This window comes from Sorex araneus, chromosome 4 (genome assembly GCF_027595985.1).
Source record: "Sorex araneus isolate mSorAra2 chromosome 4, mSorAra2.pri, whole genome shotgun sequence".
Lineage (NCBI taxonomy): Eukaryota > Metazoa > Chordata > Mammalia > Eulipotyphla > Soricidae > Sorex > Sorex araneus.
This window is the reverse complement of record NC_073305.1, coordinates 22,895,580-22,909,527: the sequence shown is the minus strand read 5'-3', so window position 1 is coordinate 22,909,527 and position 13,948 is coordinate 22,895,580. Positions and strand designations below refer to the sequence as shown.

The 13,948-nt window shown below is 38.6% G+C and overlaps 1 protein-coding gene across 2 annotated transcripts in view; it reads right to left on the bottom strand.

Moving 5' to 3' along the window:
- Positions 1-232: 232 nt before the first annotated feature.
- Positions 233-13,948, bottom strand: part of LOC101547392 (ubiquitin-conjugating enzyme E2 E2) — a 327,908-nt gene continuing 314,192 nt past the window's right edge. For both annotated transcript variants that reach the window (XM_004603823.3, XM_055135690.1), the window contains exon 6: positions 233-1,069. In XM_004603823.3, the coding sequence (XP_004603880.1) occupies positions 972-1,069 (98 nt within the window). In that variant the 3' untranslated portion in view covers positions 233-971. The remainder of the gene's footprint in view (positions 1,070-13,948) is intronic.

Sequence of the window (13,948 nt, the reverse complement as noted above, 5' to 3'; positions counted from 1 at the left end):
AAAAGGTTACTTCTTGGGTCACACGCATGTGAAATAACAGGGATTTGAAACAACCATAAAATTACCAGGCTACTGGTAGCTGGAAAAATAACACATGGTAAGCAACTCAATACAAAGAAATATTAGAGCTCTGAGATAAAAATACATTTGAATCTGTAATTAAATTCGATAAGCCTTGTTGTAGGTAGTGTCCACCTGGCCACCAGGACAGAGAGTACTGGGTTACCACAAGTGCATTTATCAGCCACAGTGATTTATTGAGTGCTTTAATAATACAAGTGTACATCAACTGATCCACAGTCAAAAGTGGCAGGTCCCTAAGAAATTTACAAGCACTTTAAGTAAATCAAAATACATATTATTTTGTTCAACCCAACAGTCTTCTGTACGGGGGACAGAAGACCAGTGATAACAGAGTCTCAGTAATGCACAGTGATTCTGATTGAAGCTTTTGTACAAAAACTTGTTCCCAGTAGCATGCACCCGCCAATAAAGACTTCAGTACAAAAAATTAATCCTAAGCACTACAGTTAAGTAGAAATGAGATATAATTTAGAACGTGTGTTTTCCCAAAGATCACATAAAAGGAAAAATAATCAAAATGAAACAAAGACTGAAAACCAAAAACCACACAGTAATACATGGCTTTGTAAAGAAAGCTCTTACTATTACAGATCCAACATTTTTGCACTGAAAACAAAAATTCCCATCCATGTTGCAATGGGAAAAAATACCCCCAATCTTTCAAGTTAACAGAAATCAAAAGGGAATAAAACGGGAGGGGGTAGGCAGAAGGGAGAGGGAGGAAAGGTGGGAGGAAGTAGGAGATGGATGGCATATCATCACAAAATGGTTCAAAATTTAATAAAAATAAGAAAATAAGAACCGAGGTCCAGAGGGGTGGGCAGGGTTACTGATGCACTTGGTGAATGTGCTTGCACAGGTCCGGCGGGGTGGCAGGCAGCAGGCCCCTATGTGGCATACCGCTTGGTCCACTGTCTGGCCATCCGGTCGTGCTCCGCTCTGTTGGTCATGTACTGGGTGGCAATGCTGCCTACCAGAGGGTCAGCTGGAAGGGAAGCAGAATCTGGAGTCAGGAAATACCAGTACCTCTTCCTCTTACAAAGTTGGAGAAGAAGAGCATCACAGAAGCTGGCCCTTATTTAAGAAGGCGGGTGGGGGGCGAGGTGGGGACACCACTGTTGCTCTAACCTGGGGCCATGTTGTTATTTCAGCTTCAACGTAAAAATGACCTGGCCCATGAATCACATTTCATACCAGTTCTCTGAAAGTCACCTAATTGAGCTTTTCTGATATCGCTTGTCATATTTCTCGGCAAGTTATTATCCTCATCCTCTCTCCTTGCCAACTACACACCTTTTACCTTTCTCCCCTTGTTTTCAAGTAGCTATTTCACTGAGAAAATGCAGGAGGGCTGTGGGACTCCAGAAGCCTTGATGAGATCTCTTTGGAAGAAGGTGGCTAGCTGGCTACGTTCCTCAAACCCCTTCTAACCTGAGCATCGCAGGAGCCTTCACTGAACACAGCCAACACTAAACACAGCAGCTGTTTAGTGAGGCCCAATAGTAGATCAGAGAGTCCATTTCTTCCTTCAGACCTGGGATTATAAAAACATCCTACATAGAGCCTTATTACACTAATACTGACTGAGGGCAATAAAGTGAAATTCACTGACTTATCATATTCTAAAACTTTGACATACTTACCACATAAATCTCTGAGGGAGCTGACCCACGAGGAAACCGAATGACAAAGAGGGTGAGTCACTTGCCCAACACTGAGCAAGGGGTGGAGCCTGCACAGCTCTGAGCCCGAGTCCGGCCCTAACTACAGCCTCGTGCAGAGACAGTTTCCTCCCCACAGAGGATCAGTGTTGAAGTTATTTAGGTTTCTAGAACTCCCAGAGTCTATCCCTTTCCCTCTATTCTCTAATTTCATTGCTTCCCTGGTCTTCAGGTCCCATATTTTTGGCAATGAGTATTTAAGTATATTAGAGCAGGTAATAAGAAGGAACCTATAAGGAAAAGAGAAAAATCAGCAAAAGGTAATATTAAATATGACAAAAAAATAAAAGCTAAAGAATATGGAAGTGTTTCTATTGGCTAATACCACCTGTGATTCGAGAACATCCTGAGTCTTGAACTTAGTAAAGATATTCATGGTCACATGTCCTCATTTTTAAATACACAATTATACACCACCTTTTAATGCCCCGTTGATGCATTAGAAATGTCTTTGAGGGCTGGGGAGAGAACAAAGGTTATGGGGCTCATGCATGCTGCCAATCATGGTCTGAGCCCTGATCCCATGTGGTCCTCTAGTCATTGCCAGGAGTGGCCCAACTCCAACCTGAGAACCCCTACCCCCCCCCCCCCCGCCCCTCCAAAACAAGAGACTTTTTCAAAGTTCCCCCAACAAGATCTTGTTTAGAACAGAAAAAATCTTGCTCAAGGTTTCCTGGACTTGAAATGTTCATAATAATTATTTTAGGGATATATAAAGTTTCTTACATTCACTTTTTATCCCAAAGAATAGATTATTTGGTACATAGGTCTGTAAAGAACTTTCGCCTTTTACTTAGCTCTAGTTTTCCCCCTTCACTTTGTCCAATGCTGAAAATATAAACTCTATCACTTAAAACAGTCCAGTCAGGGTTCACGAAGATTTAAATCAGCAATATCAAAAACAGACACAAAATACCTGGGAACTGGTAAGACATGTGAAATACTGAAGGACCCAACTATATTTCCTAATTTACTGATTAAGGTAAAAGCCTAATGTCAGCAGAATATTAGTCACGCCAATATCCTTCAAACAGGATCCTCACTCCATGGGAAATAACTGGGAACAGGCAGGTCTGTTGTTTCTGTTCTGGGTGATAAATGAAAGACAGGGAGCAGAAGCAACTGGTGGGGATTTTAGCAGGGGCAGAAAAAGTGGGAATTAAAAAAAATGCAAAGAAAATGAACATGCATGTTCAAAAAAATTTTTTTTGGTATGGCTAAACAATTAACAGTGAATTTCTTATAATTTTTCAAGTTTTGATTTTTTAAAAAATATTTTTCCAACTGTAATACATGAGAAAATATTAAACCTTAGTAGGTATCAATTTAAATAGCTATATGAAGATAGTTTCCTTGGGTGTTACAGTAACATAAAAGATTAAGAATACAGTGTTGGTGTGAATGCCCAGAAATAAATTATACATCCTTTCACTGGAGGACAATTTGGCAAGAGTTACCAATGTGCATTGTCTATCTTCTCTGCTCTACTGGTTGCAGAGGAATCTACCCTCCAGATGTACTCAACACATACTTAAAGATTTATACAAGACTTCAATATTAGTTTCAAAAAGCCAAATATAATCTAAATGTGCATCAGTAGGGGGATGGAAAAATGCCCTGTAGTTATTAAAAATGAGCTTGAATGTCTTATATGCTGTCATAGAGCTGTAGTATATTGTTACTGAGAAAAAGGCATGTTGTAGAATGTCTATGATGTGATTCTCATTTATTAAATTTATCCCCTTATTTATTAAATATAATATAAATATAATGAAAAAAGGTAAGTATGGAATGTCAAGGCTTTAACTGCATATCCCTTCAAAATAGAAGGGATGTTGAAATGGAAGACTTCAGAGGGGAAAAAAAAGGCATTTATCACTATAGGACTTTTCTTTTTGGTTTGTTTTTTTGCCACACCCAGTGCTACTCAGGGTTTATTCCTGGCTCTAAACTCAGGGATCAGGGCTGGGGCACCATAGGGTGTGCCAGGGATTGAACCCAGGTGGGCTGCACACAAGGCAAATATCCTACCTGTTCCAGCACTGTAAGTAAATTCATTATTATTTGAACTTATTATAATGAGCAACTACTATTTTTTAATTTTATAAAACAATTAAAACTAGGCTAGACCAAACCTGGAAGAAAAGTTCCATGAAAGAAATAAAAGTGAGCTGTTATCCAACATTTCAAGACCCATGGAAAGCCACAAATGACTTGGAGGGTAGGCAAAGAACAGTACTAATCTCAACTATAATAGAACAGCTGGAGAAATAGTAGTTTATAGCCGTTAAGTGTCCAAGAAATGTCAATCTGCACTACAGTTTCCCATAATAAAAATCCACTCAGTTTACAAGAAGGAGAAAAGCAAAACAAAGCTGTTGGAATCACCACCAAGACACCATCTCTGACTAGCTAATAATTCATATGTAGAGGAAAAATAACATATAACGCTAATGCCACATTCACCTGCCTTATGGAATAACTGCTACTGATGGCTATTTTGTGTATATGCTTTATCTACTTGCTTGCTGTTCTACTATCAAACTGTTTTTCCACGTTGTAAATATGAACTAACAAGAGGGATCCAGAGAGGACAGGTAGAGCCCCACAACAGCGAGAATTTGGTTAGCACTAATTTTCTACTTCATGGGACATAGTAGGTATTCAGTAAGCATCTGTTTAATGAATCAATTTGTGAACTTCATTCCACTGGAATATGTGGAAAGGTAAATAAGTAAGAAGGGAATATTCTCAGTGCAATAAGTGGTATGAGCAGATTAAACAGAAATGGGCATATAAGACTACTGGAACCCCCCTGAAAGACGTTTTTTCCCCTTTCTTTCAGGCCACACCTAGCAGTACTCAGGTCTTACTCTTGACTCTGTGCTCAGGAATCACTTCTGAAGGGGGGGAATTGGTTTCCTGCTAGGAAAGTGCCTTACATACTGTACTATATCTCTGTCACCTTGGGAGACATTTTTTAAAAAATTGAATCACCATGAGCTACAGTTGCAAAGCTTACAGGTTAGAATTTCAGTCATACAATGCTCGAACACCCATCCCTCCCCCAGTGTACACACACCCCATCCGTCCCCTCTGTCCCGCCCCTCCTCTTGCCTTTGTGGCAGACAATTTCCCTCTTACTCTCTGTCTACTTTTGGGCATTATGGTTGGCAATACAGATACTGACAGGTGATCATGTTTGGTCATTTGTCTACTTTCAGCACACATCTCCCATCCCAAGCAATCCCTCCAACCATCATTGACTTAGTGATTCCTTTTCTATCCCAGCTGCCTTCTCCCCCAGCTCATGAATCAGGCTTCCAACCACTGAACAATCTTCTTGGTTTGGAGACATTTTTAAAAAGACTTTTTGCTTGCTTTACATGTTATGAAATTTAAAGCCTGATGATACACACAAAACAGCAGAAGTAGAGGAACAAAGAAAACATAAACTTTAAGATACAGAGCCCTCAAAAGTCTTAATGAAGAAATTGTGTATCATTCATTCTAGTTAAAATATGAGGAGTTCGGTAAGAAAGATTAGATCTAGATCACAGAAAATGTTGGGAGCCATGCTCAGAACTCTGGGTTTCATTGGAAGACTTTGGCTTCAAAAGAAACAATCAGATGTTTTTAAGAAATGCATTTGAGGGCCAGAGCGATAGCACCGCGGGTAGGGTGTTTGCCTTGCACGCGGCCGACCTGGGTTCGATCCCTGGCATCTCATATAGTCCCCCCAAGCACTGCCAGGAGTAGTTCCTGAGTGCAAAGCCAGGAGTAACCCCTGAGCATCGCTGGGTGTGACCCAAAAAGCAAAAAAAAAAAAAAAAAGAAAAAAAAAGAAAAAAAAGAAATTCATTTAAACACTTACTTGCCCATTTTCATTTTGAAAATAGAAATTCTGCATGTGCCTGACAAAGTGAGATGGAAAAGCAGTTATCACAGTGAGAAAGCCGCTGGAGTAAGAGATCTTACTGTTGTTTCTGACAGAAAAGGGCTTTGTAACAACCAAAGCCTTCCTTGAGCACATCCAAGGACTGTGCTTGAGTTGTAAATGAGTGTAAACACGCTAGAGAGCTGAAGTGGTAGAACTCATACCCAGCAAGAGTTCAATCTCAAATATCACATGACCTCGTTGAGCACTGCTAGGTACAGGCCCAATGGCCTTGTGAGCACTAAGGAAACAAGTCCTGCTGGGAGTGACCCCTACTGAAAATGGAGAAATAAAAATTTGAGGGCAAGAATTGTAAGTCTGCTTAGAGAAAGTATTTTCTTAAGCAGACTTTCCTTAAGTACAGGGCTTCAGTTTGTGGGCCTGCATTTGACCACATCATCACTGGTCAAATCTTTAAGGTTTATGGCTGGGAGTAACAGGGGTTATGGTACACCAAGGAACTACATGCCCCGCCCACTCCCCTGAGCACCACGAGACATAGCTGTAGGGGCCAAGCAGCTAAGGGTTTGGGTCTGAAGGCTCCCAGAGCACTACAGGGTTCACTCGAGTGCATCCTTGGCCCCCTGTACTCACTCACCCACTAGTCTGGCTGGCCACATATCACTGGTAGTGGTCCCTGAGCACCTCTCGGAAGGTCCTCTTACAAAAAACCCCCAAACAAAGTGAAACAAAAAAACCCCAACTCTAAGTCTTGGACCTGAGGAATTCTTTGCTTTTTTTAATTAGAGAAAAAGTAAAGCTGACTGATTTGATAGCTAAATCTCCTGTAACAGTAACCCATATTAGCACAGACACCCTCCAATACCCAATTCATTACAGTCGGGTGAAAACATATATTTAAGAACTGAAAAAGTTCACGGGGACCATCTCACAGCTGGTATTGCTGGAAAATATATTTGTATATCATAATGACAAACAAAAAATAAAAGAGAACTGACTTGGGTTGCTCACTGCTTTTAATACTGGCTGCTGAGTATCAGTCAAAATAAACCCAACACATTTCCACAGATAATGCCATTTGAGTATTATGTGTGGAGAAAATATTTTCTCTCAGTACACCATTTATCCCTAAATCTAGTTTATAATGTTTCTTACCTTCTAAAAACAGATGTTTAATTAATCAGATAAGTCATTCTTTATTATTTCTGGTTTGATGTCAAGCTCTTTAAAAAGGCTCTCTCTATTCACTCCACTATTTCAGAAATATTCGCCTATATTTATGTATACCATGTGAAATGTTTGCTTTATCATAGAGAAGACTGTATACATATCTAGACCTGATTCTGCCCTTGAGTCTCTAATTTCGTTTTTGTATATTCTTCCTGCTGTTCTCAATATATCTTTGGTCTATGTTCTGCTAGGTTAAATCTTTGTTTATTTACGTGAATAAAATTTTATTTGAAGAATACTAATCTTAATGAGGTTAGAACTTAGAGCAATTAGCACTGTAGCACCGTCATCCCATTCATCAATTTGCTTGAGCGGGCACCAGTAATGCTTCCATTGTGAGCCTTGTTACTGATTTTTGGCATATTGAATATGCCACGGGTAGTTTGCCAGGCTCTGCCGTGCAGGCGGGATACTCTTGGTAGCTTGCCGGGCTCTCCGAGAGGGACAGAGGAATCAAACCCGGGTTGGCTGCGTGCAAGGCAAATGCCCTTCTCGATGTGCTATTGCTCCAACCCAGCAAGGTCAATTGAAAGTCAACCTGTGGCAAACTATTTATCTTAGTATGAAAGCCAAATATTCCTTCTAATTTCCTGTTTTATCTCCTATTTCTTTTCATAATTCTTGAGATGAAACTCTTCTGCCAGAATACTTTAAACTTTAAATTCCTTTTTATCACAAATACATATTTTATTTTCTGGATATACTCAATTTGAGAGGCATTCAAAACTTTTAACACTTTATATATTAACTTCCTAACTTCAAAACTGAAATCTGAAGGCTGAGAAAGGGTGGAGGGAGAAAAGAAAAAAAAAGAAGGTGGGAGGAGGCAACTTCCTTTCTTTCCCTGCAAGATCACCAAAGCCCCAAAAGGGCTGTTTTTAGCTGCTTCAGGCTATCAGTCTGATATTTGAGATCAATAAATCATAAGAAGATTGCTAATTAGCTCTAGAAATTTTAGCTACCAAAAGCCTCAGATCAAATAAAACACTGGTAGGATAAATTTTGCAACCAATTTTATAACTCTATAAACTCATGTTTTGAACCAATACCTTTTGAATCTTTTAAAGTTATATATTCCCAAGGCATAGGACCTTTTAAAGTTATATATTCCCAAGGGATAGGAATCTCAGATCTCTTTGAGGAATGTTATCAAGATTTACAACATTTTAATTCTTCTATATCTACTAATTAAATTTTGAGTGAGTAGGACAAAGTGAGGGTTTTGTTATCTTGGAATGTGGAGTAACCAGACCAGCAATTAACCAAATCAGGTGTGTGTGTGTGTGTGTGTGTGTGTGTGTGTGTGTGTGTGTGAGAGAGAGAGAGAGAGAGAGAGAGAGAGAGAGAGAGAGAGAGAGAGAGAGAGAGAGAGAGAGAGGAGAGAGAGAGAGAGAGAGGCAGACAGACAGACAGACAGACACAGGCAAACAGAGACATACAGAGAGAGACAGATTCACAGAAATGATTTAGAGAGAAAATTATCAAGTTCATGACAAATCAAATGGCAGACACTATCAACCCTCATTTAAATTTGAGAATGCTACACATGTCTTAAAAAGTATGTTGTTACTCTAGAATTAATAAACAGGAATGTAAAAAGAAGTATTGAATACTCAAAACTCTAAGCATTCACTATCATCCTCAGAACTTAGTAAGAGAAGATGAATTAGCTCCAACAGTCCCAGGAGTCTAGCATAAGGCACGGGATAGGACAGAAAGCAGGCATGTGGGCATAGGGAGTTCTTGCATTGGAGGATGGTGTGTGGGTGGTGGTGTAGCTGTTTTTTAACTTCACCCACCATGGCAGGAGTAGGGAAATGATTTTTTCCCTCTTAAAGTCATAAAAGAAGGCTGTGAAGAGACTGTTGAGGAAGTTCTGGAGGTACATGTAGGAAGATGACTCTGGAGTGGCTTTCTTGACTGGAGATGAGGAAGTTGACCTAATCATTTGCATTTTGATTAAGCAGCTAGACCTCAACATGGAAGCAATATATACTGTTCTCATTAGCTCATCAATGTCTAATTAAGAAGGCAGTTCCCAAAGGAGGAGATTCCAGTATCTAAGAATTTTTAAATTTTTGTTTATTTTTATTTAATTTTTTTTTCTTTCTTGGGTCACAGTAATGCTCAGGGGTCTGGCTCTGCACTCAGGAACTACCCTGGCGGTCCTTGGGGGACCACATGGGATGCTGGGAATCAAACTGGGTTGCCCATGTGTAAGGCAAAACGCCCTACCCACTGTATCGTTCCAGCCTTGCTAAGAAGTTTTATAGGATTATCATGTTGTGTGGGAGGGAAAATATTTGGGAATTATATTGACAAATAATTTTTAAGAATTTAAATAATAATTGGGCTGGAGCGATAGCACAGCGGTTGGGCCTTCTCCTTTCATGCAGCCGATCTGAGTTCGATTCCTCCGCCCCTCTTGGAGAGCCCCGCAAGCTACCGAGAGTATCGAGCCTGAGCGGCAGAGCCTGGCAAGCTACCCGTGCGTATTGGATATGCCAAAAACAGTAACAATAAGTCTCTCAATGAGAGATGTTACTGGTGCTCACTCGAACAAATCGATGAGCAATGGGATGACAGTGACAGTGATGTTTGGGCTGGAGAGATAGCACAGCGGATGGGCTATCTCTCCACTCGGCTATCTTTCACTCGGCCAACCCTTGTTCGATTCCTCCTTCCCTCTCGGAGAGCCCGGCAAGCTACTGAGAGTATGGAGCCCGCACGGCAGATCCTGGCAAGCTACCCGTGTGTATTGGATATGCCAAAAACAGTAACAATAAGTCTCTCAATGAGAGACGTTACTGGTGCCCGCTCGAACAAATCGATAAGCAATGGGATGACAGTGACAGTAACTTAAAATGTTTTAAAAAACACTTCAACTCTTTTTGGTAGAGAAATTACTGTTTCGCTTATGTATTTAGCAAAGTCATGTTGGTAGTTTAACATCAGCAAGTACTATAAATTTTGACTGTTTTATTGTCTAAAGTTAAGAGAGTGATAAAGGAAATATTAATGGTGCAGATTAAACAGTGTATCTTGTGTCCAGAATTCTTAAATTGTGAGTGGCACAGAAATGGGAATAAATATTCCTCCTGTATCTGAAGCCATGATCTAATTCAGAGGTTATTCATAACACAAGTTCTGCAATCCTTTTTCTTTGTTTTACTTTGTCTTTGTTGCTAACTAAAGTATCACCAAAAATATCAGTAAAATGTATAACAATAATAATAGTAATCTTGTATATACATATGTATCGGTCACCACCTGTCAGTTGTTAAACGTTAACCAATACTTTACTAGAGAAGGGGTGAGGCAAGAAGGCTAAGATTGAATTTCCTGCATCAGGGAACTGGGTATGGAACTCTCAAATTATCTAAAATGATGCAGCCTTTGAGATATCTGTTACCCAGAAGACATGAATGGCAAGATGGTGCTTGTCAAAAAATAAGAAGAAAAACCAGAGAAATTAGGTAAAGAAACAGTTCTCATCTACCAAAGAGTTAGACCTTGAAAAGTAAAGAAAGGACATTTTCAGATCTAAACCGTGTTCCATCTATTTTAATGAAGTGGAAGAAGAAAATTAGATTTAAATCAGGTATGTTAAACAGTTTTGAAACGGATTAGCTTGATCTAACATCTGAAAGTGACCTGACTGTTATAAGATATGCTGGACTGTTAAGGAAGAGAAAAACTAAACATAACATGGCCTAAGGCAGTGGATATAGAATTAAAAACATCCCATATTAATGACCTCTGAGTTGAGGCTGCTCAGTAAACAATAAAAATATAATGTGTATAATCTAAAGTATACTGCAGATAAAATATTTTTTAAAAGTTAAAATAATTCTCATCCTAAGGGGACACAGCGATGCTATATGTGTGAAATCAATGTTTTAATATATAAAATATTTTGTTAGACTAGATAAAAAAGATCAGCACAGATGGTGCTTTACTACTGAGAAGCTATTGGCTTGCAATTCTAGGCTTAGTTAAGCAGTAATTCCTAATGAAATCTCAGGATATATCCATACAGTGACGAACTAAATACATTAGTGACTCACATATTACTGACTCCAAAATGCTACCACAAAATGTAGAAAAGCAATGAAAATGAGATGCTAAGAATTCAAAATCAAAATTTTAAAAATACAGTGAGATCTTCTTTTCCTGAAAGGTCTTCTAATTTAGAATTAATTTATTTTTGGTGGTGCTGGTGATCAAATTTAGGGTCGCACATGTGCAAGGCAAATGCTCTACTGCTGTAAGAATTCTTGATAAAGACCGGGGGCCAGAGACATAATACAGTGGGAAGGACTCTTGCCTTGCATGTGACTGACTTGGATTTGAGCCCTGGCATTGCATATGGTATCCTGAGCACTGGCAGAAGTAATTCCTGAATAAAGAGCCAAGAGTAAACCCTTAGTATCACCAGGTGTGACCCCCAAACAAACCCAAACGAGTTCTAATATAGCATACAGAAAGTCTCAATTTTTCTGCTACCAGGAAATGGGGAATGGCCTAGTGTGGATGACAAAAGGGTTGAACTCACCGGGTACCAGGAAAATGATTAAATAATATTCACTGTTCTTAGAATTCATTTTAACTCAAACTTGGCATAGAAATTTGTGGGAGTCCAGGCTCTGTCAAAGTTATGCAATCACTGGTAATAAACAGTAATGTCTTTATAGTAGTAAAAAACCAAATCCTGGGAATCTCTTAGCTCTTCTCCTTTTCATGACCTCTGTCATCTTGTATCTGGACCAGTGAATGTCTCCTGTTTTCAGTCACATGGTCCCAAATGTACTGAATTTCATTCTCTACAGACACAAATGCAGTCATGTGTTGATCCTGTTTGGATAACTTTTTAAGCCCTAATTTCCTGTGAGATCCCAGTGGTAAGGCTATTTGTGAATGTGTATTTTTACCAATGAAATTTCTGGTGCCCTAGATGCTTTTAAAAATTTTATTTTTTATTAAGATACAATGCTTAACAAAGCTGTTCATAAAAGAATTGTTTCAGTCTTACAATGTTGCAACATCAGGATGGCAGTGTCCCCAGAGTCTCTGCCATCCCTCAGCCAAAATTATTTCATACTGATTGCTTCAACAAAACTTAAAGAAATGGCAAATAGAATTATCAGAAGATAAATCAACAAAAGTCAATTTGTAATGATTAATTGCTAAATAATTTTAACCTATGTAAATAAGAAAATTAGAATCATTTAATACAATATAGTATACTGCCTATTCTCATTTACATAACTAAGTTTTCAACTCTGGAATATAAAATGTATTACATTAAATTTTATTTTGTACTTGAACCTTATTGTAATAATCATATCTTTCCTATAATAAATGAGGTTTCTTTTTGTTTTTTTTCCCCCTTGGCAGGAATATGACAAATTATTTCATGTTACTTGGTCCGAAAAACTTAAAAGGATAGCAAATAGAATTATTAGACAATAAATCAATAAAAGTCAATTTGTGATGATTAATTGGTATATGTTCTTAACCTTTTTTAATCTAGTAGAGAAAAACCATATATAACATTAGTGAGTGCCATACTCAATGCCATTTGATGGGAAGTTTCTCCTGTTCTTCAAAGAAGCACTTTTTAATGCTTGTTGCAAAACTGGCTTCAAGATTATGAATTCCCTCAGCTGTTACCTATCCATAAAGCTCTGTATAGTTCCTTCAAATCTGAATAATAATCTAGCTGGACAAAGTATTCTTTTTAGAAAATTTTATTTTATTTTTATAAAGTTGTTCACAATAATATATTACATTTAATATTCCAACACCAATCCCACCACCACATTTCAAATGTTTCCACCCGACCCCTAAATCCTACCCCCAAAGCAGGACCTAAATAATTTATTTTGCATTGCTTGTTATGAATAATCCACTAAAAATGATCCCCAAAAGTTTTCTTAGAGGACAGTGTGCGAAGATTGCTGTACTTTACCCTGGAGCCATTAAGCTTTGTCTTGGTACATTAGTGGTGTAGAGTATAAGATGTTGCGGCCGCATCTAAAATTTTAAATACAGTGATACAGCCAAGGTTAATTATTTTTTTTTAACTGGATGGTGACTTTGGGATCTATAGTTCTCTGTGAGGCATGTTGCCCTTGTATCGCTCTCTTCTGAGAGATTTATTTCTGAGTCTAGGCAGAGTATTCTTCAGGAGGTATTCAGATTTTTGAGTTTCTGTACTATAGCTTTCCATATTCTTCTGGCTTGTAGAGTCTAATTGGACAGATCCTGCTATACATGCTTTTCAACATTAAACGTTTTCCCAATATTTGAATGTCACCGTTATCTTCAACAGGGGGTATCCCAGTGTTATGTTTTCTTCTTTAGTTCTTACTCTTTCTGCGTTGTTTTGTTTTGTGTGTGGGGAGGGGTTGTTTGGGCCACACCAAGCAGAACACGGGAGCTATACCTGACACTGTGCTCAAAATGGACTCTTGGCAGTACTCAGGGAATCACATGAGGGATTTGAACAGATGTCAGCAGGAAGCAATAGGAGCATCTTAACTCTTGTACTATCTTTCTGGCTCTTAGTTCTTACTCTTTTTGAAGCAAATGGGAATTTTCAAAAGAGGCAAACACATTCATGTGAGAAAATATCACAATAACATAGAATAGTATGACTCATTTTTCAGAAAGGAAAAATGCGTGAGAGAAAACTATATTAACAAAACAAGCAGACAGACAGAAGAGGGTCTTGGACACTGTGATGGTGGGGAAAGTACAGTAACTTTGTACTCAAAATCATAAACACTAACACTGCTGTATCTTTGTTGCTGAAACTACAATAAGAATAAAAAACCTTATACTTAGTTAAATGTAAAGTGCTGGATTATATAGTAAATAATGTATCAATAGTCCTATGGGTAATAAATCCTCACAGTCTTGACACCAGTCTGTGAGGAAGAAGAAAATAAAACATTGCTCTCCTGGAGGAGGGTGGTGGACAGTTTTTAAACCACAGAAAGGGAAGAGGGAG